The sequence below is a fragment of the Pipistrellus hanaki genome (assembly GCF_964339955.1).
Source record: "Pipistrellus hanaki genome assembly, chromosome: 9".
Classification (NCBI taxonomy): Eukaryota; Metazoa; Chordata; class Mammalia; order Chiroptera; family Vespertilionidae; genus Pipistrellus; species Pipistrellus hanaki.
The window spans coordinates 48,849,797-48,875,161 of NC_140511.1; the positions used below are offsets into that span (position 1 = coordinate 48,849,797).

The 25,365-nt window shown below is 51.2% G+C and overlaps 1 protein-coding gene across 5 annotated transcripts in view; it reads left to right on the forward strand.

Annotated features, from left to right (window-relative positions):
* Nucleotides 1–25,365, forward strand: part of AMPD3 (adenosine monophosphate deaminase 3) — a 46,440-nt gene that overhangs the window by 11,255 nt on the left and 9,820 nt on the right. For all 5 annotated transcript variants that reach the window (XM_084893482.1, XM_084893483.1, XM_084893480.1 and 2 more), the window contains exons 3-10: nt 8,546–8,750; nt 12,030–12,192; nt 14,031–14,250; nt 16,097–16,226; nt 20,541–20,735; nt 22,643–22,774; nt 23,325–23,488; nt 24,215–24,341. In XM_084893482.1, the coding sequence (XP_084749608.1) occupies nt 8,546–8,750; nt 12,030–12,192; nt 14,031–14,250; nt 16,097–16,226; nt 20,541–20,735; nt 22,643–22,774; nt 23,325–23,488; nt 24,215–24,341 (1,336 nt within the window). The remainder of the gene's footprint in view (nt 1–8,545; nt 8,751–12,029; nt 12,193–14,030; nt 14,251–16,096; nt 16,227–20,540; nt 20,736–22,642; nt 22,775–23,324; nt 23,489–24,214; nt 24,342–25,365) is intronic.

Sequence of the window (25,365 nt, forward strand, 5' to 3'; positions counted from 1 at the left end):
TGGTGGTGTAGAAGCTCAGTCTTTCCTTAACTTTTTTTTTTTTTTTTTTTTGAAAGAAGTAAAATGTCTAGTATTGGTACAAAGGCAAGAACAGAACTTCACCCAGAAAATAAATGCTCTCCCTCCTCAGAGGGGCTGTGAGCCCATGAAATGAAGGGGTTGTTGGTGCAACTCTGAGTACCAGCCTTGTATTGGGAGGGGAGGGGCTCAGCAGCATGGTCATCCCTGATGGGCAAAGAAGGGCCTGACTGTAGAGACCCTCATCCCCGCCGCCCTGCTTCTCAGATGGCGACTTCATGGGCTGATTGGTCTGTAGGCCTTCTGTGTCTTTTGAATGAGCCTTTAGATCATTAGTAAAGAGGAGTCCTGGCATTTTTTATTTTATTTTTTTATTACCGGGAATAAGAGGTTTCTGACTCCAGTTTCCATTACAGAGCGACACTGGGCCAGGCGTCTGTAAAAAGAGATTGTTTCCTATCACTGCCTCCTTCTTCCAAGTCCAAATGGTGCTCTGTGAGTCCAGAAATTCCTCTGCGAAATCCTCTCCAGAAATGTTGTTCTGTCCCTACGTCCTAGGTGGCGGTGGTCTGGCTGTGCCTCCCTTTAGACTGGAAGCTCCTTGCGGAGTGTATCTGGCTCCCACTGCACCCGGGGATCCAGCCCGGGACTCGGCCTGTGTTGGTGAGCAGTGGGTGTGTAGCAGAGGAAAGAGGTCCTGTTTCCCCCGTTTCGCCACAGATACTGCATCGGGGGTGGACACAGCTCCCGGGACCATGGTGTTCTGCCACTCAGCAGTGTGCTCTGTGACCAGGGGCAAATTAAGAAACCTCTCTGCGCCCTGTGTCTTCCTCATCTGTAAAATGAGGATGGTAATAGTAGTTGCTTTCAGGAGGTATGCTGAGGGGTGAGGGAGTTCACATCTGTTAAAGGCTCAGGACAGGGCCCGGGTCACAGGAAACCCCGTGCATATGTCCCCTGTCCAACTTCCTGCTGCTGAGATGGCGATGGGCCGCAATAGCAGCTGCTTCTCGCCGTGGGGTAAGCGCCTGGCTGCACAGTTTACCTTCCTTCCGTAATCCCCACATCTCAGTAAGTGGATATTCTATGACCTTGATTTTGCAGATTAGGAGGAAGCTAAGGCACAGAGAAGTTCATTTGCACAAGGGCACGTAGCAAGTAAATGACAGAGCAGGGACCAAGACTCATGTCCTTTGCTGTGGAAACAAAGATAGAGGTTTGGGATAAGCATGGTCAAATGTGCATACGTATATCAGAGTGAAATATGTAAAAAGATTGTCAAGAAGTAAACACTTTTATTATGGGGTTGTCAATATATGTGAATTGTAAAACAACAGGAAAGTCAGCAGTCAATGAAAGAAATTTAAAAAGGAAGAGTTAAAAACAACAACGCGTGCATTTTGAATGCAGAACCCCACACTTTGTCCACGAGGCTCTCCCACTGTTAGTCAGGAAGGGGTGGGGTCCTTGGCTCGTCGTAGGCACTGGAGTGACATGGGTGTGGCTCCCCAATATATAATTGGCGGCTTCTGAATGACGTGGAGAGAAACTGGGCTGAAGCTCTTACCCTACCTACTGGCTTTTTTTCTGTCAATCACAGTCTGGTCCCTAAACTACCTGGCCAATGTCGCAGTGTCCTCTGGGTCTGTGCCACCCCCTCCCCCCAATTTTGTTTTTCTGTTTCACTGCTCAGCAGAGGTACCGTTATGCAAATGTTCAGGTGTGACCAGTTTGGAGGAGGAACCCTTTCCCCAGTCCCCTCTTCATCTCTAGCTCCTCCCTGACATTCTGAGTGCAAACGGAGCCTCCCTGTAAGGAGCCCACCGGCCTCCAAGTTCCGCAGTCAGTGGATTTGTTTCAAACTGTGACATGAGATGGGGCTTCCAGTTTGGGACAAGCCCTCCCTCGCTCTGGCTCCTCTGGTAAGCTTGAATACTCCTGGTGCTTGGAGAAGGCTTTTTACATTTTTTTATGTTTACAACCATCTTTTTCTCTTGTATAAAATAAAAGAGAAAGAGAGAGAGAGAGAGAGAGAGAGAGAGAGAGAGAGAGAGAGAGAGAGAGAGAGAGAGGAGAGAGAGAGACTCTTCTAGGTCTACTATAAAAGCATAAGACAGACTAGGAAGTAAAACAGCTTCTTACAAAAAAGAAAAACTTGGTCCGTGAATAGGAAGGATGAGCGCCTAGAGTGCAGCGGCTTGCTGTGTAGGATTCCCGTGGCTGTAAGAACTGAACTGGGCTCAGACGTCTCTCTTCCAGCAAAGCGGGGGGAGGGGAGCCTGAGTCCAGAAAGCCAGTGCCCCAGGCTGCTGGGAGAACCACTTGTCTTTACAGGGGAGGCCCAATCTGGAGGCCTGCAGGGACGGCTTGCTGCAGGGCCCGCCTCCTTAGGAAGTTGGCATTGTCTGGGTCTCCACTGGGAGGGGAGTGGTGGGGAGGGCTCACGGTGAGAGGGAGGGGTAGACAACCTATGGACTCAAAGTCAGGAGGCAAAGACAAGAAGACGGGAAAAGCCATGTGGTACCCAGAAGCTATCTTTTGTTCACTTTGAATTTCTTCATATTACCTAGCCTGAGTTCACCTGCCCCACACAAGTACATAGTTGGAATTTAGCCAACACTGACAACACAAGGAATTTCTGAGCAACCAAAATGCACATTTAGTGCTCTCCGGCCTCTCCTATTTCTCCTTTTTAAATAACTTTATTGGGATGTAATCCATAGAACACACTGTCCACCCATTTAAAATATATAATTCAATGGTTTTTATTACATTTGCATAGTTGTGCAACCATCACCACAATCAATTTTGGAATACTTTTATCATCCTCCAAAAAAACAAAACAAAACCAAAAACCTATACCCTTTAGCTATCATCCTCCCAATATTTCCATCCCATCTCCTATTTATTATTATGCTGCACAGATTCTAATAAGCTGATTATCTTGTTTCTTACCCCGTGACAATTTTTTAAAAAATTATTACTGACACTATTACAGATGTCCCTCATCCTCCCCTCCCCATTTTTACTTTACCCATCTCTACCCAGCCCCTGTCCCCACTCCCTCTGACCATCACCACACTGTTGTCTGTGTCCATGTTTTTTGGCTAATCCCTTCACCTTCTTTCGTCCTCTCTGCCCCACCCATCTCCCTCTGACGCCTGCCAGTCTGTTCCATGTATCCATGCCTCTGGTTCTATTTTGTTCATTAGAGTCCACATTTAAGTGAGATCATGTGGTATCAAATTTAAGGAAGCAAATTAGAAGTGAGAGAAGGATTTCCAGAGACAGGGCCGCAGAAGTGATGTGTAGTGATTATGAGCCCAGGCTTTGGATCCAGTCCACTGGGTTCGAATGACAGCCCTGTCTTTTATTGGGTCTGGCATTGGGTGAGTCTTCTAACCGCAGGAGAACCATTCTCAATCTGTGCAATGCGTGTAATTAAAGGACCCGTCCTGTGAGAATTAAATGAGCTAATACGCATGGCTGCTTAGCACAGCGCCGGAACATTATTAATGTTCCTGTTTTTTGTTGTTGTTAGTGTTAGACAGGCAACAGTGAGGGAGGAAACGGAATAATTGTGAAAGGCAGATGAAGGATTAGAAGCACTGCAGGCTCAGAGCAAAACGCCTCGAAGATGGTGACTGGATCGTACAATGATGACCCTGAGTCACTGAGAAAACTTTAGATTACGTGCAGCACGCTCTGACCAAGACCCAGGAGTATGATTTCCATTGCAAAAAGCCACACCAAAGTTGGTATTTTTAAAAATTAGGGGACAGACTTGACCTGAAAAATGTAGCTCTCCAAAACAGCAACTTCCTCAAGAATGTACTGAGTAAAGCAGATAAAGAGATACTTGTTATGAACTGAGGGGAGCCCACAGAAAGTGCTGTTACATCATTTTATTTTATGAAACGTCTTCAGTCAGGGGGGAGGTAGCTTGTTCATTCATGGCCATTGATAAAGGAGCTTCATTTGAAACAGCCAATTCATCTGCTTTTCAAGTTGAGAACGGAGCATTTAAAACTTAATTTAAAAGGTAGTTAAGATTGTACTTCATTTTGACCTCTGGGATCTTTCTGGAAAAGGGCAGCTGGGAAGCCCTGGCAAAGGGGAGCTAGGGAGGAGGCAGGTGAATGGAGACCTGCCCTTGGTCAGGAGGGAGGGTAGGAGCAGGAACAGTCATAGGTGAGGGCTGGTTCTCTCAGAAGGAAGTGATGCAGGGAGTCTTCTCTGATCTGCTGCTCTGCTGCACCTGCCTCCAGTCTGGATCAGGTGTCTCCCTTGGGATCTCCAGCAACCAAGAGTTTCTCACCACTCCAGCCACATTGTATGATGACAATGAGAACAGTCCGTTGAACTGTCAATCATCAGTACCATTACCAGTCAGCCCCTGGAGTCAGGGGTTATATGTCATCATTCCGTCTACCCCCCAGGGCCTGGCACACGGTAGATTATTCATTGGAGAAGGGTCCTACATAACCGAGAGCCTTTGGGGAAAGGTTTGCTCTAGTGCTGCTCCCTGCCTAGCAGACTGCACAGGGCGGTGGGCTGCAAAGGCCCCTGGGAAGATGCCAGCTGTTCTCTAGAAGAGCAAGAGGGGCCCTGGTTTTTACCTTGGGCTTAGCATATAAATCAATCAAATGTTATGACCAAAGATTCTGGGGCATCTGGTTCCCAGGAGCTGAGGAGGGCTGGGGAGTGGGGCAGGGAAAGGGTTGGGACAACATGAATGGCAGAGGCAGCCAAGGGCCCTACCTAGAGCATGCTGGTGCAGATGTCAGAATAACAGAGAGAAGCTGTCCACCATCTTGTGTTGACAAGCTGGTCAGGCAAGAAGGTCCCTGTGGCCCAGGAGGACAAAGCTGCTTCCTGGCCTGTGGGCTCTCTCCCCGCCAGATTTTTGGCAGGAGTGTGTGTCTGCCAGGGGGATATGTGGGCAGGGAAGGAGGGGGTGTGCCAGCTGTGGCAGAGTGAGCTGGCTTCCTCTGGTGCCCCAGGGGTAGCCCGAGGTGCAGCAGGTGCGCCTGTGGACAGACAGATCTTGGCCCATCATAAGGAAGTGCTTTCTAACAAATGGCAATGGGTCGTGCTTTGTTCACCTTGTGTTTACGTGCCTAACACTGGCCTGGCCCAGAGCAGGTGCTTGGCAAATGGCTTTCTGAATACGATTGAATGCTGATGGATTACTCAGAAATGTAGTGAGCTCTCTGTCACTGGAGATATGCAAGCAAAAGCTCCTTTGTGAAAGGGTTGGAGTGTATTATCTTTAAAGTCCTTTCCAGTTAGGAGACCCCTATGGTTCTAAAATTCACAGAAAAGTTATGGTAAGCCTTTATTGTTGTGACACATATGGGGAGCTTCAGGTAGTCTTGAGAGGGGCAGAAGGATGTGTGTGTGCGTGCATACACACACACCCACACACACACAGCTACTGTTCTCATTTTTGTTGGCTGAGCCTCAGTTGTATGGAATGGACACTAGATATGGGCTTATGATGTCCCTCCCTAATCTCTAGACCCTTTGAGTATCATGAAACATCACTCCTGTGATTATGCTGTGGTGTGTGCACAGTGGGCCTGAAGGTAGGGACATGACCAGGCGGGCATCACAGGCTGGTCGTAGAGGGGGGAGTCAGAGATTCGAAGCACCAGAACCAAGGTCATGTCTGGCTTTGAAGATGGAGGATGTCTGTGTGCAAGAAAGCGGGTGACACCTGCCCAGGAGCCAGCAAGGAACTAGGGGCCTCTGTCTGTGGTCCCATGGAACTGGATTCTGCCAATACCCTAAATCTGTGGTCGGCAAACTGCGGCTCTCAAGCTATATGCGGCTCTTGGGCCCCTTGAGTGTGGCTCTTCCACAAAATACCACGCCTGGGTGAATCTATTTTGAAGAAGTGGTGTTAGAAGAAATTTAAGTTTAAAAAATTTGGCTCTCAAAAGAAATTTCAATTGTTGTACTGTTGATATTTCGCTCTGTTGACTAATGAGTTTGCAGACCACTGCCCTAAATGAGCTTGGGAGTGGGTTTCCTTCTGGAGTCTCCAGATAGGAGCTCAGTGTGACCATCATCTTGATTTTGCCCTTTGATACCCTGAGCATTAAGCCCAGGCATGCCCACCCAGACTTCTCAGCTGTAGATCTGTGTAGTGTGTTGTTGAAGCCATCTGGCTGTGGCAACTTGTCACATAGCAAGAGAAGATGAACACCGGGCCCTCTCCGTGGACTCCATTGGGCTTTCCCAGTTATCTGAGCACAAACTTAGTGGTTAGCTCCAGTTACTCCAAGCCCTTTCCTAAGGTGAGTGGGCCCTGAGGAGGAGTTGACCCATCTGGTGGTAAACTTTGTGTCTGCAAAGTCTGAACTCCAGCCCGTGGATTTCACATGTGACATCTGGGTCTCACCTGAAGACCAAGGCTGGAGCCATAATGGACGTCTTCAAGAAGGAGAATTCTTTGGATGCTCGCATGTGGACACTGGCTTCCTCAATGGGCAGAAGGACATGGACATTTCTAGGACACGCCTGGTGGGGTGTTGGCTTAGCCAGCCTCCCGGCTCTCCGATCATGGGGTGCTTTTTTACTGTTCTTACCTTACACGTCACCTTGCTTCTCCTTGGCTGGACCAGCCATCAGGTGGCACTGGCTGAAGCATGTGTGGCACTTGGCTTAGAGATTAACAGCAGTGACCTGGCAGGCATGTGAGTGACACCGAAGCCAGTCTCACGGGACTCGAGGGAGCCTGTCAGAATGTGAGAGGGAGCCCAAGGCATGGCTCTTCCTCTCCATGCGAATGTCCAAACAATGCCAAAGCGAGAACCTCATTACTCAGGGTGCTGATGGACTGACATGAACTGGCATCGCCCTCGGCTCAGCTCTGTGTGATGAATGGGTGGCAGGCTGGGGAGGCCTGGGCCGAGGCTCCTGGCGTTCCTTCAGGCTGAGTTTCCCAAACAACGCAGTGCACCTGCTATGCAGGGCCAGGGGCTGGGCAAAGATGGACTCTGGGAAAGGGGCTGCCTCCACTTTTCGGGTGTGAACAGCCTGTCCCCACAGAGGTGATGAGGACCAGCAAGCCATGGCAAGCGGTGGGTGTGTACACAAGGGGAGGAACTGTGGTTCCTAAAAAGTCACCAGAGGGTCTGTGAGGAAATCTGGCCAAGAACCAAGAGGAAGTCAGCTGCTTCCTGTGAGCCATGAAACTCGTTTAGAGATTAACCGATTTCTCCATACCCTATAGGTGTCATTGGTGCCTAGAGAAGAGGAGGGGTTCTGTGGACTCTGGAGGGTCCTGGTTGTCACCCTGTCCTTTGCTGGTGGCTGTAGGCTCTGACACCACGGGGTGGCAATGCTAAGGGGCTGGGCTCCACTGGAGGCAGAGAGAGACCAGAGAGAGCGGAGTGTTCAGGGCCTCACCTCACTGCTGTTAATTCCCTTCCTGGGATCCTAGGACTTAGGGTGATGCCATTGGAAACATTACTATTTAGTTAATGAGGAAGGTGAGTATTCACAAATCAGCATTGCAAATAAGCATGAGATGTAGCATTTAAAAAATATATATTTTTAGTTGATTTCAGAGAGTGAGCGTGAGATAGAAACATTGATGATGAGAGAGAATCATTGATTGGCTGCCTCCTGCATGCCCCACTGGGGATTGAGCCCACAACCCTGGCATGAGTTCCTGGTGAATAGGTTGATGCTCAACCACTGAGCCACGTTGGGTGTGCGAGTGAGATGTAGCATTTTAAACTGACCTTGCTGTGCCCACTTCTCCAAGGGTTTGTGAAATCATCTATCGGTGCCAACGTGACAGGCCCAGAGCGACCTGAAATTGATGCTGATGAATCAGTTTTCCATAACGGAGACCCAGGTCTGTGCCTGCCAGGCAGAAGCAGCTAAGAAGGCACATGGCAGCCTTGAGGGAGGAGCAGCAGGGGAACGGGGTAGAGCAAGTACCAGGGAGGGAGGAGGTCCAGGGCTAGCTGCCACCTTGCCTCGTGACTTTGAGTAAGCCCTTTCCCATCTCTGGGTCCCTGACTTTTATTTTATGAAACCAAAAGATGTGACTGGTCTATGGTCTTGATGTCTTCTGGCACCAATTCTCCAAATTTCCAACTCCGGGAAACAGTGTCACTTTTCTCTGTGACCCTGCTCATAGTCCTTCCTGAGACTGCCAGACACTGGGACTTAGACTTTGGGTTGTCTGAAAACAGCATGCTGGTTGACTTGGCATTGTCCTTCCCCCTCTGTCCTCGGGGTTAGACCCCTGCAGGGTGGTCTGTCCTCCTCTTAACAGAGCAAACAGCCCATGACCGTTCTTAGTGACCACAGTGATGGGTGTCTGGATGGCTGTTCTGTATCTTGCGCAGGTGTGTTTAAGAGGAAAGTATAACTAATTAGATCTTAACAGTAAGGCCAGCATCAGTGATTAATCAGAGTAAAATTCTCCTGCCACCGGTATAACAAGACTCTTTATCATTTGCCCTAATTAGCTACTGATTAATTTTTCCTTGTGCTTGGCTTTTAGAAAGAAAAGTTTCAAGATGATTCGATCCCAGTCCCTGTCTCTGCAAATGCCAACGCAGCCAGATTGGAAGGGCCCCCCGACCACCACTCCAGCCATGACTCCTGCAACACCTGTGCTCCCTGGAGCCACTTGCCCGCTCGCACCAGCACCTTTTTGTATGCCCGAGTACCAGCGGGTGACCATCAGCGGAGATTACTGTGCCGGGGTAAGGTGTCTTCCTCTCTCCCTCTCCGTGGATTCCCCTGGGGGCTGTGTGAGGGTGGTATGTGCCTTGTGCAGAGGCCAGAGCCCATTGGGCCATTGGGTTATGCCCAGCCCTGAAGCCTGGCCCAGTCTGTAGGTGTCTGGAGTGGGCAGGAGGTATACGAATTAGAAAAAGAGGGTCCTGCAGAGGTTGTGGGGTATGGGTGTCTAGGGTGCTGTCCATTCCTGTGAGGAGGGCCTGGGGCTGTGAGCCGGCACGCTGTGCCCATGGCCTATCAGTTCCCTGTGTTCTCTGCCCTGAAGCCCATTGAGGAAGGTGGCCCTTTAGTGTTCCCAGATATTTTTTAAAAATATATTTTATTGATTTTTTTACAGAGAGGAAGAGAGAGGGATAGAGAGTTAGAAACATCGATGAGAGAGAAATATCAATCAGCTGCCTCCTACACACTCCCTGCTGGAGATGTGCCCGCAACCAAGGTACATGCCCTTGACTGGAATTGAACCTGGAACCTTTCAGTCTGCAGGCAGACACTCTATCCACTGAGGCAAACCGGTTTTGGCTAGTGTTCCCAGATATTGAATGGATTCAAAGTCCTGTTGTGGATTGGTTTGCTGATTCCGCTCTCTCAGCATCCTTAGATATAGGTTAGCCCTCCAGCCAGGAAGAGAGGGTGTTGATGAGGAAGGGAATGAGCTGATGTACACACCAAGTCAGTTAACTCAGTCACTGAAAATGTGTGCATTTCACTTGTAGGAGGATGCATTTTTATTGCTCACTCAGAAAGAGAAATATCACTAAAGTTAGTGGCAGGGTTAAGTTTGGTCCTATCTACCTGGTCCTCAACCTACTATTTGTGCCTCGTTGACCGTGTTATTATCTTTCTCTTTCCTTTTTCACGGTTGTTTTAGAATATACCAGAGAAAGCTAAGTGGCTTACAACTCTTACACATTTTCCCCTAGCCATAACAACATATATTATTTTGGGGGCAATAGAGAATCCTTGCATATGGTACAAAATATAAAAGAAACAAAAACTATATAGTTCTCCAGCACCCAGTTCTCTTTCTCAGAGGCAGTCCTTGGCTAGGTTTCTTGTGTGTTCTCACAAAGCTGGCCTGTGTACCTGCAATTAATTATATACACATGGTTCGTTTATTTGTACACAAACAGTAGTTTACTATACACATGACATAACTGAGCCTCGCTTTTTTTTCACTTAACAGTACCTCTTGGAGATAATGTCATATCATTAAAGAACTTCCTTGTTCTTTTTAACGAACATAGTATTCCACTGTGTGAATATCCGCTATCTTATTTTAGTGTCCATGGATGGGGATTTTGGTTGGTTGGAAGCAATACAGGCCTTGCCTGAAGATGCAGCTTCCTGCCTTGGTGTCCCCCCAGCCTCTGGCCTGTGGGCAGAGCAGTGGAAAGGGAGAGTCGAGGTGGGCTGACAGCTAGCTGAATGGAAGGACATTGGCCTGGGGCACTAACTAGTTTCTTTCAGTCAGTCTCCTGGCTGGCTTGTCGAAGGGCACGGAGCCCCTGAACTGGGCAGTTGGTCCCAGAGAGCTACAGATCTGTGTCAGGTAGGCTGACCTTGCAGATCTCCTTGGCCCCCCTGGGTCTGATGTCAGGCATGAGTCCTGTGGCCTGGGCTCCTGGCTGTGCTGAGTCCATTGGTTCTGCAGACAGTGTGTTTGCCTTTGGGTGTTGTGTCTGCTCACCTGTTTATTTCTACCGCTCTCAGAAGCCATCCGGAAGGGCTAAAATGGAATTAACACCTTCCTGGGGACACCTGGAGTCAGGAAAGGAGAAGCCACTTCCTTAGCCAAAAGCAAGGAGTAATATTTAGTAAAAGGATAAAAACATGCCAGTTTTGGTCCTCTGAGGACCGAGCGGAGTGGGGGAGGGTGGAGGGTGGATGGTGGAGTTTTAGCTGCCTCTGTGATGATTTATTTATTCAAACCTGTAAGAGATCTGAAATCATGATGAAAAAATATTAAAATGGTTAGCTCTGGGTGTCTGCCGGTGCTTGTTGTAGGTTTAAAATGTTTCAAAACTGAAGTGATTTTTTAATTAAAGCAGAGGAGGACCCTTTCAGGCCTCAGCCCTCCCCCATTCCTCTCCCCCGCATCTTGTCCGCCCCTGGCTGCGTCACATGTCCGCTGTTATGACAGTTTAGCTGCTTGTCTCCCGAGCACATTCAGACTCTGCCCCACACATCCTTCCCAAATTGACTAAGACTGATGAGTGCACTGGGAGGTGGGAGTTAATCTCATTTGTCTTTGAACACGAAGCAGCTCTGGGAATGCAGAACATCCCTGGGCTGTGGGAATCAGTCAGATCAGGCTCTGCGGTTTGATGTTGTGACTTCCTGGCGAGTGATTTACCCTCGCTGGACCTCGGTTCCCCAATCTGTAAAACAGGTTGCAGTGAGGACCCAATGCAATCTATGGAGAGGGTCTAGCCCACAACACCTGCCCCTAAGCGCTTGTGGCTGGGTGAATTTGGGTGGGTGCCGATGAATCAGAGCCCGGGGGTGGCAAAGCAGCAGAGTGAGCATGCAGATGTTTTTATTATTATCCTATTATCCAAAGGACCCATCAGTTGAGAGCGATGATGCTCACCCTCTTGAGGAACGAGGTCCAGGCTTTGCCTCTGTGTGCGGGGTGCAGCCTCAGGCCTGTGCTTTAATCAGCAGCACTGGAGGGGCTGGCTGGGGGTGTGCAGGCAGAGTACCTGCCTCCCTACCTAACTCTCCTCCTGTGTGGGCCCTTGAGACTGTCCTCAGGTCAGGGATCTGCTAGGACTCCTAGGGCTCAGCACATAGCTGTGCTCTGACTAGGATTTATTACAGTGAAAGGATACAGAGCAAAACCAGTCCAGGGGGCAGGTTCCCGGGACAGAGTTTAGGGGAGGTCCTCTCCCAGTGGAGTCACCATAACACACTTAGTTCGGAGGGTGGCAACACATGTGACGTGTCATCTATCACGGAAGCTCATGAGAGGCTCAGTGCCCAAGGCTTTTAGTCTCACATCTGCACAGCACGTCCCCACATTCCAGACTCCCAGAAGGAAACCAGGTGTTCGGCATACACTTGTTGGTGCCAGCAGCGTAGGCACAATGAGCCACTCTTCCAAGTCAGGGAGTGGTGGGAATATTCACAGAACCCAAGTTCCCAGCTGCCAGCCGAGGGCCAGCCTTGCAGCAGATCTTGCTAAGGACAGCGATCTCAGGCCGGCCACATGCACTCTTTCTGTACACCTTCCTCCGCAGATCACCGTGGAGGACTATGAGCAGGCCGCCAAGAGCCTGGCCAAGGCCCTGATGATCCGGGAGAAGTATGCCCGGCTTGCCTACCACCGTTTCCCACGGACCACCGCCCAGTACTTGGGTCTTTCACGGGTGGACACAGCACCTCCGGGGGAGGGCCTCCCAGGTACGGTGCGGTGGCTGCAGGTGGGGCTCCAAGTGGACATGGTCCAAGAGTTGGTGGGGCTTTTGACTGGCTGGATGTATTCCCCCCGGATGGTGTTGTAAGGGCAGGGTGCCGGCTTCACCCCCACAGAACTGAGCTCTGGAAGTTAGGAGAGAGATGAAAGTCTGGATCTTGGGAGTTTTCCAGGGAGTCAGGCAGTCTCATGTGGGGTATTTAAAAAAAAAACATGATCAGACATGGGGTGGGATTTAAGTATAGCAGGCATGTTCCGGGATAGGATAGGGGAGGATAGGGGAGGTAGGATAGGGGTTTAAACATACCTGTATTCTGATCTAAGCTCTGCCACTTTCTTGGGCAAAGATTTCTCCAAACCTCAGTTTCCCAGTCTGTAAAATGGGAACACTAATATTACCTGTCACCTGGGCCTGCTGAGAGGATTGCATGAAGGAATGAATGTGAAGCAGTGAGTACAGTTCTGGAATCCAGTGAGTGTTCAGTAAATGGAAGCTGGTTTACGCAGTGGGGTTGAGGGCAGGATCATTTCTGGTGGGCTCTGTTTGGCCAAGGGAAGACCCAGGAGCAGTAGAAACTGTAAGATGAACGAGCACCACAGGAAACCTCCATATTGAAAGGTGGTGGTGGGGGACCCAGTAAGGGCTGATGATCAGTGCCAGTGCCCATGACCCAGGCTGCCCCCTGGGTGTAGTTGGTGCCATTTCTGGCCTCCTTGAAGCTCTGAGACCTGGACTTTGAGTATCTGTTACCACCAGGGGCCCTGGGTAAATCTCAGCCCTTCTCACCCACTTCCCTGTTTGTCTGAGGGAAGTTGATCCCACCTGCCCCATTCTTGGCAAAGGCCGGCAGGAATGACTGTCAAATGGGTACTTTCTGCAGAGCAGAGCACCCAGGGGTCCTGGCATGAGTGTGGTGGGTGGAGCTGTGGCTTCTCTCAGGCCTTTGTACTGCTGGCATCTCACAGGCCACTGGCACATGTTAGCAGAGCAGAAGCCCCCAGTCCCACTGCTATAAAGCATAACCTGTTCCTTGGCCAGAGATAGAGCTTAGCAAGAGTCAGGAGAAGTCATTATGAGAATAATGCCCAGTAACTTACATGTCGGGCATTGCTATTTACAAAGCATTTTCCTATACCCACGCTTGCAGCCCTCACGATGGGCTGTTAAGGCAAAGTGTGTAATCCTCAGATGAGCAGACAGAATGGGAGGTAAAGTGGTTTGCCCAATGTCCCATAGCTGGGCAATAGCCAAGAGTAGTTTTCTGCCCACCATGGGCTAACTCAACCCATAGCGGTTGGCATTCCTTGCTCCATGGGAGACCAGCCTTTTTCTGTGCTCATCTGGGGGTGGGGCCGGCTTAGCCCCTCGGCTGCCCTGGGCTCAGAAAGCCATGGGAGAACAGGGATAGTTGTGCCTACCGGTGCTGTCTGTTCTTAGGAGAGGACAGAGCTGCCCTTTTTAGTGCCCCTGGTGGCCCTAAAGTGCTCAGGAGGCTTCGGCTCATTTCAGTTAAATTTTAAAAACTTGCCAACCACGTCCCAGGGATTATTCTAATAGGAAATGGGGGTGCAGAAGCGAACCAGAAAGCATGTCCCACCCAGGATAACGGAGTGAACTTATTTCACTTAGTAGTAGGTGCTAAGGAAACAAAGTCAAGCCGGGAAGGGGGTGTGAAATATCTGGGTGGGGGATTCGTGGGGGAGAAGGGGGAAATGATTTTTATATGGGATGACCAGAACAAGCCTCACTGAGAATGTGCCTTTGGAGGCCACGTGAGCTCATGAGGTCAAGGGCTCTTTGCCATCACTCAATCCTGTTTTGCAGACTTCCACCCTCCCCCGCTGCCCCAGGAAGACCCTTACTGTACAGATGACGCTCCCCCCAACCTGGGCTACCTGGTCCGCATGCAGGGCGGCATCCTCTTCGTGTACGACGATGAGAAGATGCTGGAGAGCCAGGAGCCCCACAGCCTGCCCTACCCCGACCTGGAGACCTACACGGTGGACATGAGCCACATCCTGGCCCTCATCACCGATGGCCCCACGTAAGCCGGCGGCCCCCAGTCTGCCTCTCCTTGCGGAGGTGCTATTCTGTAGGGAGGGGGCTGGGAAAAGCCATCTAGGTCACCCCTTTGCTCTGGGTTTTCTCCCACTTAAACCACCCCAGAAAGAGAGTGGTTTCCCCCCTGCCCTGTGCCCTGTGCCCTGTGGGTTTTTGCAACAGTTCATCCCAGGCTGGGGTATTAGAGTTGGTATTTCTGTCCTGCATGCGTAGGTGTGGGCTTCTGTTTGCTGGTGGCCACCTGTGCACCTGAGAATGGCTGTCACTCTTCTCCCCAGGCATGATGACTGCCTGCACAGTCACCAGCCCCGGGCATTCCTGTAGATGGTGGAGGAGCCATCAAGGCTGTTGCTTCAGGTGTTGGGTTTTCTGTGTTTCTGGAGGGGAGAGTGCAGGGAGCCTGGGAATTTTATGCCACGACCCCCATGATGCTTGTGGGCTTGGCTCTTGTTAACTTGGCAGGCTTTTGTCTTCTTGACTTTGGCCCCTCACTTCTTGGTGAGCACTTCAGCTATCAGCAATGGAAGTGCAGCATGACTGGACCTTGGGTGGCTGTGCTGGGTGTGCCCAGGGGAGGGAGAGGGTGCTGGTCACCACTGAGGAACTTCTTTTTTGCCCTGTCTTTTGGGTTTTACTGGGAATGAGTGTGAGGCCAGTCTCCAAGGGAGGAGAGTGGGCCCGAGGGGGATGGGCAGGTGGCTCTTGATCCTTATTGATCTGAGGGCAGATAAGACCTGGAAGAGGGAGGGACAGTTCCTGGGAGGCTCACCTCAGCCAAAGTGAGGAGTTTTGAGGGAAAGCCTTGGGAGAGAGGGGAAGAGGGTCAAGGGGTGTGGCTGTCCTGTCTGGGAGGCTGTGAAGGTGAATCCTACTGGGGAGAGAAAGGGACTGCGTGAGATGATCTTTGAAATCTCTGGTGACCCGAGATACCCCTGCGCTCCTCTCTGGGGCTCATCTCGACTGGCAGATGACCATGCACAGCTGCTCTTTATGAAAGTCTGAGTAATTGCGTGCTAAAGGAGCTGCTGTTTGTGGGGGGCACAAGGAAGCATGTGGCATGAACTGTGGCTGAAGGTTCCGTGTGGCTGTGGGCACAGGCGTGTGGCCAGGCATCTGGGCTAGGTGTGGGCTGGCAACTGGCCTTGAGCAGTGGGCTCCCCCATTCACCCCTAATGGCTTTTTAAATTGTCAGCCGGTGGGGGCATCAGTCAGAGTAGAGATTTCTGTCCTAGTAACAGACATCTCTACATTCCTCATCTGCCCACAATGAACCTCAGAGCTGAGAGGTCCTTGGGTCTCGGGTTGGGAGCAGGCCAAGGTGGGCAGGTCATGCGTGAGAGTTTGACTGTATGACCAATCTCCTAGGAAGAAGTTAAACTCCTTTCAAAGAATTAAAGGTGGCTGAGGATAGATGGGCGGAAAAGAAAAGGAAGCAGTCAAGGAGGGAGACTTATTGAGAATCCACTTCACACGCATAAACCAGTTTCACCCTCCCATTAGTCCTGGGCATTGCCAGCTTTTTACTTGTTCATGGGAAATAGAGGCTCAAGATCAATTGCCTAAGGACATAGAGCTAGAAGTCAAAGAACCTGTATGAGGTTGCAAAGTCAGCTCTACTGCCCTGTATCAGCTGCTCACTTATTCCAGAGCACACGAATGTGCTTACTCAGCTCCTTCAGCTGGGTCTGTAGAGAGCTGGAACCTCCCCCTCCCCGCTCCATCCTGACGTTTCCACTCGAGGGTCGGTCCCTGCAGACCCTGGAGGTCTCCAAACCAGAGAGGTCGACGAGACTTCTCAACTCTGGTTTCTCTCCCTTTCCAACCTGCAGGAAGACATATTGTCACCGGCGATTGAACTTTCTGGAATCCAAGTTCAGCCTTCATGAGATGTTAAATGAGATGTCTGAGTTCAAAGAGTTGAAGAGTAACCCCCACCGAGACTTCTATAATGTGAGAAAGGTGCGTTCCTCAGCCAGTGCTTAGATCCCTCTCCATTGCCTTCCAACCTACAGGGATGCCCTGAGCTGGTCTGGGGCTGGCCTCCTTGTGTGGCCTTCCTTGGCCAGAGCAGGTGATGTGTATATGCAGAAGAAAGACCAGCATATTGCCTTCTGTGAGTCATCAGGCCCAAGATGGTTCATGTTGTATATCTGTCGAATCAGTTCTCTTCCTTGGAAAACAGGCATGACCTATATTCATCAGTCATGAGTTGAGGCTAGGTTATTTTTAAGGTAGAGGACGTATTAAATTCATCATGGAGAGAAAAGGATGTTAAGACCTCTTTGGACTTAGGAGTTTGAAATTTTGCTTCCTTTGGGATCAGAGAAAAGTGTGTGCTCCCTCTCTGCCTAGAGTGGATGAGAGAGCTTGGCCAGGACTCAAGTGGCAAATGTCTAAATTTCTGGCTTCTCCATTTTCTTTCATTTAATTAATATACAGTGAAGCAAGGGAGTAGTGCTAAGCATGGGGCATTTGATGTTGAACAAGAGTCACTTCCTATCTGCAAGAAGTTCCAAGTATTGTGACAGGAGTGGCTTTTGGAAGAGGCTGGAACTGAGCTGCTTTATAGAGTAGGATTTAGCTAGGAAGAGGATGGGTGGGGTAGAGGGATGAAATGATCGCGTTCCAGGCAGAGTTAACAACATATGCACAGGAGGGAGCGAGTGGTCTTAAAGGAGAGAGACTCAGTTCTGTGCTGGCATAACTGCAAACAGAGAAGTGTGGCTGGAACTCAGGTGTCGGGGAGAGTAGTGGTGGGCTGTGGAGGGAGGGAGGCTGCAGAGGTGTGTGGGGGTTCTGAATTATGCAAGGGGTTTCTCAGAGGAAGCAGGGAGATGGCAGGGGTTTGGTAATGAGCTGGGAGAGAAGCTCATGGGGAAAGGTGAGGATTAAGCTGTCTGCCTGGAGAGGAATGGCCACACTTGAGTCACGGTAAGGTCCTCACCTCCGTAGGGGCCTCTGTCCCAGATGGGACCTCTGGGTCTGCTTCGATAAGGTAGGGGGCCCAGGGAGGATGTGGCTCCTCTGGGAAAGCCCAGCTCAGGTGGGCAGCACTCAGCAAAGGGAGATGTAAGGCTTCCCCTGGGGAAGCCCAGGTCCTGTCTGTGAAGCATCATGGAGCCTGCATGGACTCCCACTTGGATGGGATCCTTAAGAAATGAGAGCTTGGCTTCAGCTCCTGGGCTGGGAGGCTTCTGGAAGTGTTTGGGGATTTCCAGACAGAGGTGGGAGGATGTACGTAGACACCACCTCCCTGGCATTTTTACCTTCAAGCACCGTTTGTTCCTTCTCTGTGAACCTTAGGTTCATACAGATGGGTGCCTCCATGACTCTTCCAGCTCCTCTCAGCCCTGCCCAGATGCACCTACATGTCCAGCACTGGCCCAGATGAGTGGCCAAGCTCAATGCAGCCCTGCCCTCTGTATGTGTGTGTTCTGGGCCTGACGGCTTCCTGTTGCCTGAGGCTGAGGTGGCCTTGCTGACAGCACTGGTTCCCACACTGTTGGTTTCTGAGGTGGGGCCCAGTGGGTATTCATGGGCCAATCAGCTGCTCTATAGCCCAATGTGGGAGAGTCCTTGTGGGGCTGTGTTACATACCAGAGCCCATCCTCAGGGTTCCCTTTCTCTCTGGGGTTACTGAGCTGTCTGGACAGAGATGGCCTTGACCCCTGCGCACAGTCACTTGTTCTCTGGCCCCACAGTCAGTCCATAAATCCAGGTCTGCTCTGAGTTCAGGCCTGTGCCTGCCCCTCCACATCTCCTGGCAGCTGACTATTTTACCCTGGAAGCATCTACTATGGAGGAGAGAGATGGCTTTCTGAAATCCAGGCTGGGCTGGGAGGGTGGCCTCCACATTCCTGAGGTGGCTGTCAGTGTCCTGGGGCACGATAGGGCCGGGCTCTGAGGAGCTGTGTGTGGCCATGGTGTGGGCAGTGTTTGTGAAAGTACCTGCCACATTGCAGCAGGTCATGGGTTATGACATCATGAGGCCAGCAGCTGTGTAACTGAGACAGTTGGTATCTGCTCAGAGCTAAGAATGAGAGGCTGAGTGTGTTTGCTGCTTAGGAGTTGGGTAGAATGAGGTCATATCCACTCTGGCTTAAGTGTCATATCAAGAGTAGCAAATGGGTTTCATCTTCTGTGCCAAACAGCCAACGGTGAGTGGCTACCTCAGGCTGCTCCCAAAGCTTAGTGCAAAGAGTGCTGTGGTTGATGATTGGTGTCCGCCGTGGGTGTGGAATGGTCAGTGTTAGCTCAGGAGCCAGGCTTGGCCGGCCCTGTTTGGAAACTCTAATGTTTGCTTAGACCTGGGTGTTGTTAGATGAAAGAAGGAATGCATTCGGATCTTACGATTAATTGAAAACACTAACATCTTTTACTTGTTCCAAAAACAATTGTCCTGGAGATTTTGAAGTGTGGATGCTTCCTGGGTGGTCCGGTTGTTTTGCTTCCTCATCCTGCGACTCAGGGGGGCCAAGACAGACTATACCCCCTGCAGTGTGTCCCTGGTAAGCTGGAGGACACGACCAGAAACCCCCAAATGTGCCGAGTCATGCTGAGGTGGTGGAACCCAGCTGTGTCTGGCTGGACTGAGCCAAGCTGACCTTCTTTTGTGCCTCCACATGAGCCCAACTCAGCCTGAGGTGTCTGAGCCTTTACACTGTGCATTTGGTGCTATGACTGGCTGCATTTCTCTGATGTCTAGTGGTCTGTCTTTCTGGATTAATGGTACGAAGGGCCTTGATGAGTGAGTGACGTGGCCAACAACATGGGCTGCCTGGTATCATGCCCAGAGAGGTCAGTGGATCAAATGTCTGATTTGGCATAACTTGGAGATGCCCGGCCAGCAGGACAGCATTCCCAGGCCTGAGGTCAGCTGCCTCCTCACCCCAGCCCTGGCAGAGTGCCCAGTCAGCCACAGCAGTAACTGCAGAGTGTGGCGTGGCAGCCAGCCGCACTCTGGCCTGGGAGGCTGCTGCCACCCTCCTCTCGAACCTCCCTTAGGTCATTTGGGCTCTTGGAAGGGGGACCAGGATGCCCACTGTGGTCTCAGGTTAGCCTCAGCTTAGCCTGGGCTCTGTTTCTTTGGAGCTGGCATCTGAATGGAAGGCTCAAGAGAGGTCAATGGGAAGAGTGGGATTTTTGTGGAATGGTTGGTGGGCCTTGAGAATATATGAGAATACGGACATCATCAAAATTACCGGAACCTATTATACCGGTTCATTTGTTTATCTGGCCATTCCCCAATTTAAGTAATACAGTGTCCCAGGCTCTGGAGACTTTTATGCATTGGACATGGTCCCTGTCCTGTTTAGTGAAAGAGGAGCCAGGAAAATATTGGCGCGGATCAGAGGACATGTACAGTACAGGGAGAGTCTGTGCCTGCTCCCCTGGTTGCGTAAGGGACACTCATCAGCTATGCTTAGGGCAGTGGTCAGCAAACTCAGTCAACAGAGCCAAATACCAACGATTGAAATTTCTTTTGAGAGCCAACTTTTTTAAATTTAAACTTCTAACACCACTTCTTCAAAATAGACTCACCAGGCCGTGGTATTTTGTGGAAGAGCCACACTCAAGGGGCCAAAGAGCCGCATGTGGCTCGCGAGCCGCAGTTTGCCCACCCCGGGCTTAGGGGATCAGGACTAGCTTTCAAATGGAGGAGGTCTTAGGAAGTTTTCAGGTGGCTGAGGTTGATGAGGAAAAAAGAAGGAATTCCAGGCTGAGGACACGCATGGGTAAAGATGTGGTGTGGAATAGCATGGTGCCAGGGGCACCTGCCACTGGTACGGCATGGCTGGAGCATAAAGCAGCGCCATGGCAGGGTAAGGCTTGATATAAGCCTGGAATCCCAGACTAAGGTGCTTGAGCTTAATCTTGAGTATGAGACATGGAGTCAGGCAGGTCCCAGTTCTATTTCCACTTCGGTCACTTAGCAGTTTTGTGCGCCTAAGCCACTCAGTTAAGCTTTAATTTCCTTGCCTATAAAATGCTTCATGCAACATGCCTACTGACATTTCAAAGTTATTAAAATACTAATACAAAATGTGGTATTGATGGTTTGTTAACAGAAGTAGCCGGATCCAATCTGGAGCTTAAAAAGATTTCTAGATGCTGGGAGGAGGTGAACTGGGCAGCAAGGCTGGAGGGAGACCAGTTCCAAAGTCTAGAGAAGGAGTGGGGAGCGGGCATCCAGGCATTGGTGGGGGCTCTGTGTGGCACACTGAGGGCTGAGGAGGCGGCCCGGCTCATGAGTTGGCGCGTGCCATGTTGCAGGTGGACACGCACATCCACGCGGCCGCCTGCATGAATCAGAAGCACTTGCTGCGCTTCATCAAGCACACGTACCAGACGGAGCCTGACAGGATTGTGTGTGAGAAGCAGGGCCAGAAGATCACCCTGCGGCAGGTGTTCGACAGCCTGCACATGGACCCTTACGACCTCACTGTGGACTCGCTGGACGTCCATGCGGTGAGTGAGCTTTCGCCCCGGGGCCTCAGGCAGTCCTGGCTGGGGAGTCAGCCACCTGACAAGAAGCCATGATTGTGCTGGGAGAGAGGCTGGCTGTGCAAGCAGCTCTTTCTCTTCTAGCCATGGCGACCGTGAGAGATAATTTGGCCTCAGAATAGCTGGCTGGGAGTAGCCCTGGGCCAGAGGACAAGAGTATGTGACAAGGAGTCAGGCAGGTCCCAGTTCTATTTCCACTTCGGTCACTTAGCAGTTGTGTGCCCCTAAGCCACACTTTAACTTCCTTGCCTATAAAATGCTAAATGCAACATGCCTATTGACATTTCAAAGTTATTAAAATACTAAGTGATGGTGCAGCTACATAGTAATGGAGTTTCCTCAGCAATTCCACTCCTAAGTATGTACCCAAAAGAACTGAAAGCAGAGATTAAAATAGATACTTACATATCAATGCAGCATTAATCACTATGCCTGAAAGGTAGAAGCAACCCAAGGATTCATCAATAAATGAATGAAAAAAACAAGATGTGGTATATCCATACAATGGAATATTTTTCAGCCTTAAAAAAGAATAAAGTGCTGACATCTGCCATAATGTGGACAATACTTGAAAACATTATGCTAAGTCAAAGAAATCATATACCAAAGGACAAGTAGTATATGATTTCACTTGTGTGAGGGTCCTAGGATATGTAAATTCATCGAGACAGAAAGGAGAATAGAGATTGCTAGGGACTGGGGGAAGAGAGAATGGTGAGTTACTGTTTAACTAGAGGCCTGGTGCATGACATTCATGCACTGGAGGGAGAGGGTCCCTCAGCCCAGCCTGCGCCCTCTCACAGTCTGGGACCTTCAGGGGATGTCCAACTGCCAGCTTAGGTCCGCTCCCTGCAGCAGTCAGACATCCCCCAAGGGGTCCTTAGCGCTGCTGCAAAGGTGGGAGAGACTCCCGCCACCGCCACTGCACTCACCACCCCTGAGTCTGGCTTCTGGCTGAGAGGCACTTCCCCTGTGGGAGCACATTGACCACCAGGGGGGCAGTTCCTGTGTTGAACATCTGCCTCCTGGTGGTCAGTGAGTGTCATAGCAACTGGTCATTCTGCCATATGGTCAATTTGCATATTAGCCTTTTATTATATAGGATAGGTACAGAATTTCAGTTTTACAAGATAAAAAGAGTTCTGGAGATGGATGGTGGTGATGGTTGTACAACAATATGAATATACTTAATACCATTGAACTATACACTTAAAAATGGCTATGATGGTAAATGTTGTGTTATGAATATTTTACCACAATAAAAAAAATCTGTTGAATAAACAAACAAAACACTGAATGCAATAAGGTGGAGAAAGTGCCTTATGAAATTTAAGTAGTAATAGGACATACCTGATTTTTATTATTTTTTAAGATATATTTGTATTGATTTCAGAGAGGAAGGGAGAGGGAGAGATAGAAACATCAATGATGAGAGAGAATGATTGATCGGCTGCCTCCTGTATGCCCCACACAGGGAATTGAGCTGCAACCCCAGCATATGACCTCCTGGTTCATAGGTCAACATTCAACCACTGAGCTACCCTGGCTGGGCAGGGCACACTTTTTGATTATTCAATAGTTTTTAATCATCTGCTCACTCAGCCAGTCATGCTTTTAGCCACAGCAGCTTGGAGCACAATGTCCCTGGTCCTCCTTCACCAGGGTCCCCCACAAAAGGACCCCAAGGGTGACAGAGTGAGGATGCATGGTCCTGGCCCCAAGACATTTTGATTTTATGAAAGAACTGACAGAGAAGGCCTTTCAGTGTGGCCCTGTGTCAGACCACCTTGTAAAGGCCTGGGGAGGGGGATGGGTATGGTGGCTGCAGGACAATGCGGTGAATCTGGCTGTGGCCCCCTCCCTCTCTCCAGGGCCGGCAGACATTCCACCGCTTCGACAAGTTCAACTCTAAATACAATCCTGTGGGGGCCTGTGAGCTGCGTGACCTGTATTTGAAAACGGAAAACTATTTGGGAGGAGAGTACTTTGCTCGGATGGTCAAGGTGAGTGGGCCCTCAGCCTCGCCAAGCCCTCCTCAGACACCTGCCGGCATCTGCCCTCAGCAGGGGCTGCGTGTGGCCTCGTTGTCATCTCCTTCCCGAATCCCTGCCCAGCCACCATCCAGCTCCGGAGAGCTCGGGTGCTTAGGGGCCCAGTGCTCTGGCCCCGGCTGTCGGCTCCGAGTGTGGACAGGCTGGTGCTGAATGTGTCCGCTGTGTGGACTGTGGGGAAGAGGAGGGGGAGGGCGTCCATTCTGAGAGCACTCACAGCGTCCAGTCTTGCTGCCCTGTCTATTTGCAGCCTGAGCTTGGCTGGGAGCAGCTGAGCTCCATGGGGAGCCGTGTCTGCTGCCTGGCCTGGTTATGCTGTGATGGTGCAGACCCAAGGCCTTTCTCTCCGGGAAGGAGCCTCTGCTGAGGCGAGTGAGTACTTGCTTGGCAGCCAGGTGATGTAGAGGAGGCCGCCCCAGCCTGGGAGCAGGTGGCTGAGGGAACTGCAGGATCCGGCAGCCGGGGTGCTCGTGGCCTGACCTGAGGTCTTCTTGGTGCCCAGGAGGTGGCCCGGGAGCTGGAGGAGAGCAAGTACCAGTACTCAGAGCCGAGGCTCTCCATCTACGGCCGCTGTCCCGATGAGTGGCTCAACCTGGCCCACTGGTTCATCCAGCACAAGGTCTACTCTCCTAACATGCGCTGGATCATCCAGGTGCCCCGGATCTAGTAAGTGAGGAGGCCCCCGGTCTGCCTGTGCCCCCTGGGGCCCCTACCTGTCTCACCTGGCCACTGAGTCTGCAGTACTGAGACCTGTTCCAGTGCCCGCTTAGGCCTCTTCTCAGGGATTTTCCCATAGGAAAGGGCGGTCAGCAGGGATGTCTGTGTGACACACGCTTACTCCTTAAAGAACATGTGTGTGCCAACGCCTGGTGGGAACTGCTGCCTGTCTTCTCACTGCAGGATGCGGAGGTCCTTTTGGGGGAGCAGCAGGGTGTGGGGCACCCGGTGGTGGCCTGCATTGCCGGCCCTCCCCTGGCTCTGACTCAGAGACCACCGCTGTCCTCTCCAGCTGTCTGGCTGATGTGGGGGTTCATGGCCCCTGGGCGGACTGGGGCCTGTGGTTTAGGGGAACCAAGCTGAGTGGCAGAGAGTTTGGATCACTGGGGAATAGGAAGAATCCTCTCCTTGGTCACTCTGAATCCCTCCACCCTTCTCTCAGCGTGGCCTCTGGCTTGAGAAAACTCTTAGAGGGGCTTGGGTCAGTGCTGACTTTGCCAACGCGAGTGGTGCAGACGTTGCTGGGAGCTGGAGAGGAGGGGAAGGGCCATGTTGAAGCCACATCTCTGCCTCCACTCAGGGGGTTCTGTCTGAATGGGAAGTGTCTGAGGTCGATCTCAGACAGGCCCAGGGGGCTGTTGGGTGCACCTTGATCATCGCCTTCGCTTTCCCCAGTGACATATTTAGGTCGAAGAAGCTGCTGCCAAGCTTCGGGAAGATGCTGGAGAACATCTTCCTGCCCATTTTTGAGGCCACAATCAACCCCCAAGATCACCGAGAGCTTCACCTCTTCCTCAAATATGTAAGTGGGGGTGGCGCCCAGGTGACGGGCACGGAGGTGGAGAGAGGAGAGGATTCCCTGTGGGCCGATCAGGCTTCCCTTCTCAGGCCTGTCACTCCTGTGCCCAGGCCTGGGGTTGCCAGCCTCCCCTACGCGCCTAAGGGGCACCCTGGGGCTTGGGTGGGTGCTGGGGTGGGCAGCATGGGGAAAGACTGAGGAGTCAGTGCCCGCCAGGTGGGCTGCAAAGACTGGGTCCTGCCCCAGCAGCACCAAGCAGCACCCAGCAGCAGCCTCTGGTTTCTTTAAAGATGCAGACATTTCATCTCTCCTGCTTTCAGCTAGAAAGACGGTGCTCACACCTTAGGCACACAAGCCAGCCCCACACGATGTATTTATCTTCCATGTCTGTTCAGTTCCATGCAAGAGGGAGAGAAGGGGCGTAGGAGAACCAGAAAGGGCCTAGTGGGGCAGGAGCACTGGTCGCTTGCTCTGTGTGCCTGGCATAGAGGTAGCTGATGGCAGTGAGAAGCAAGGTCAGGATCTGGTGGAGGTTCTGGGGAAGGTTTCTGACAAGGAGGGAGGCAGGGGAGATTCCAGAGGGCTGGGGTCATGGGGTAGAGGTGGTTGAGTTTGTGAATGTGTGTGAGTGTCTGTGTGGGGGGATAGAGGGCCGGGACCTACCAGGAAAGGGTTTGAATAAGCTGAGGGACATTACTGAATCTGTTTTAGGCAAACACCACCCTGGCTGCTGTGTGGGGAGTAGCTTGGAACAGAAGGTGGCTGGAGGTGGGGGAAAGGGTCCAGATGAGTCAGGGGCCAGTCCCAGCAGTCAGGCAGACGGGGGCTAGAACTAGCCGTACAGCTGCTGCCTGCTCCGGGGTCTGCACGTGATGCGACCATGCGTCAGCCTCATGGCTGCCCTACTTTACACTATGGTTGGAATTAACAATGAGAGTGTTATGTACTAGCCGTGTGATGGACTCTGTGTTAACAATAAGCAGCATTATGTGCTTGCTGTGCGCCAGGCCCTGTGCTAGGTGCTCTC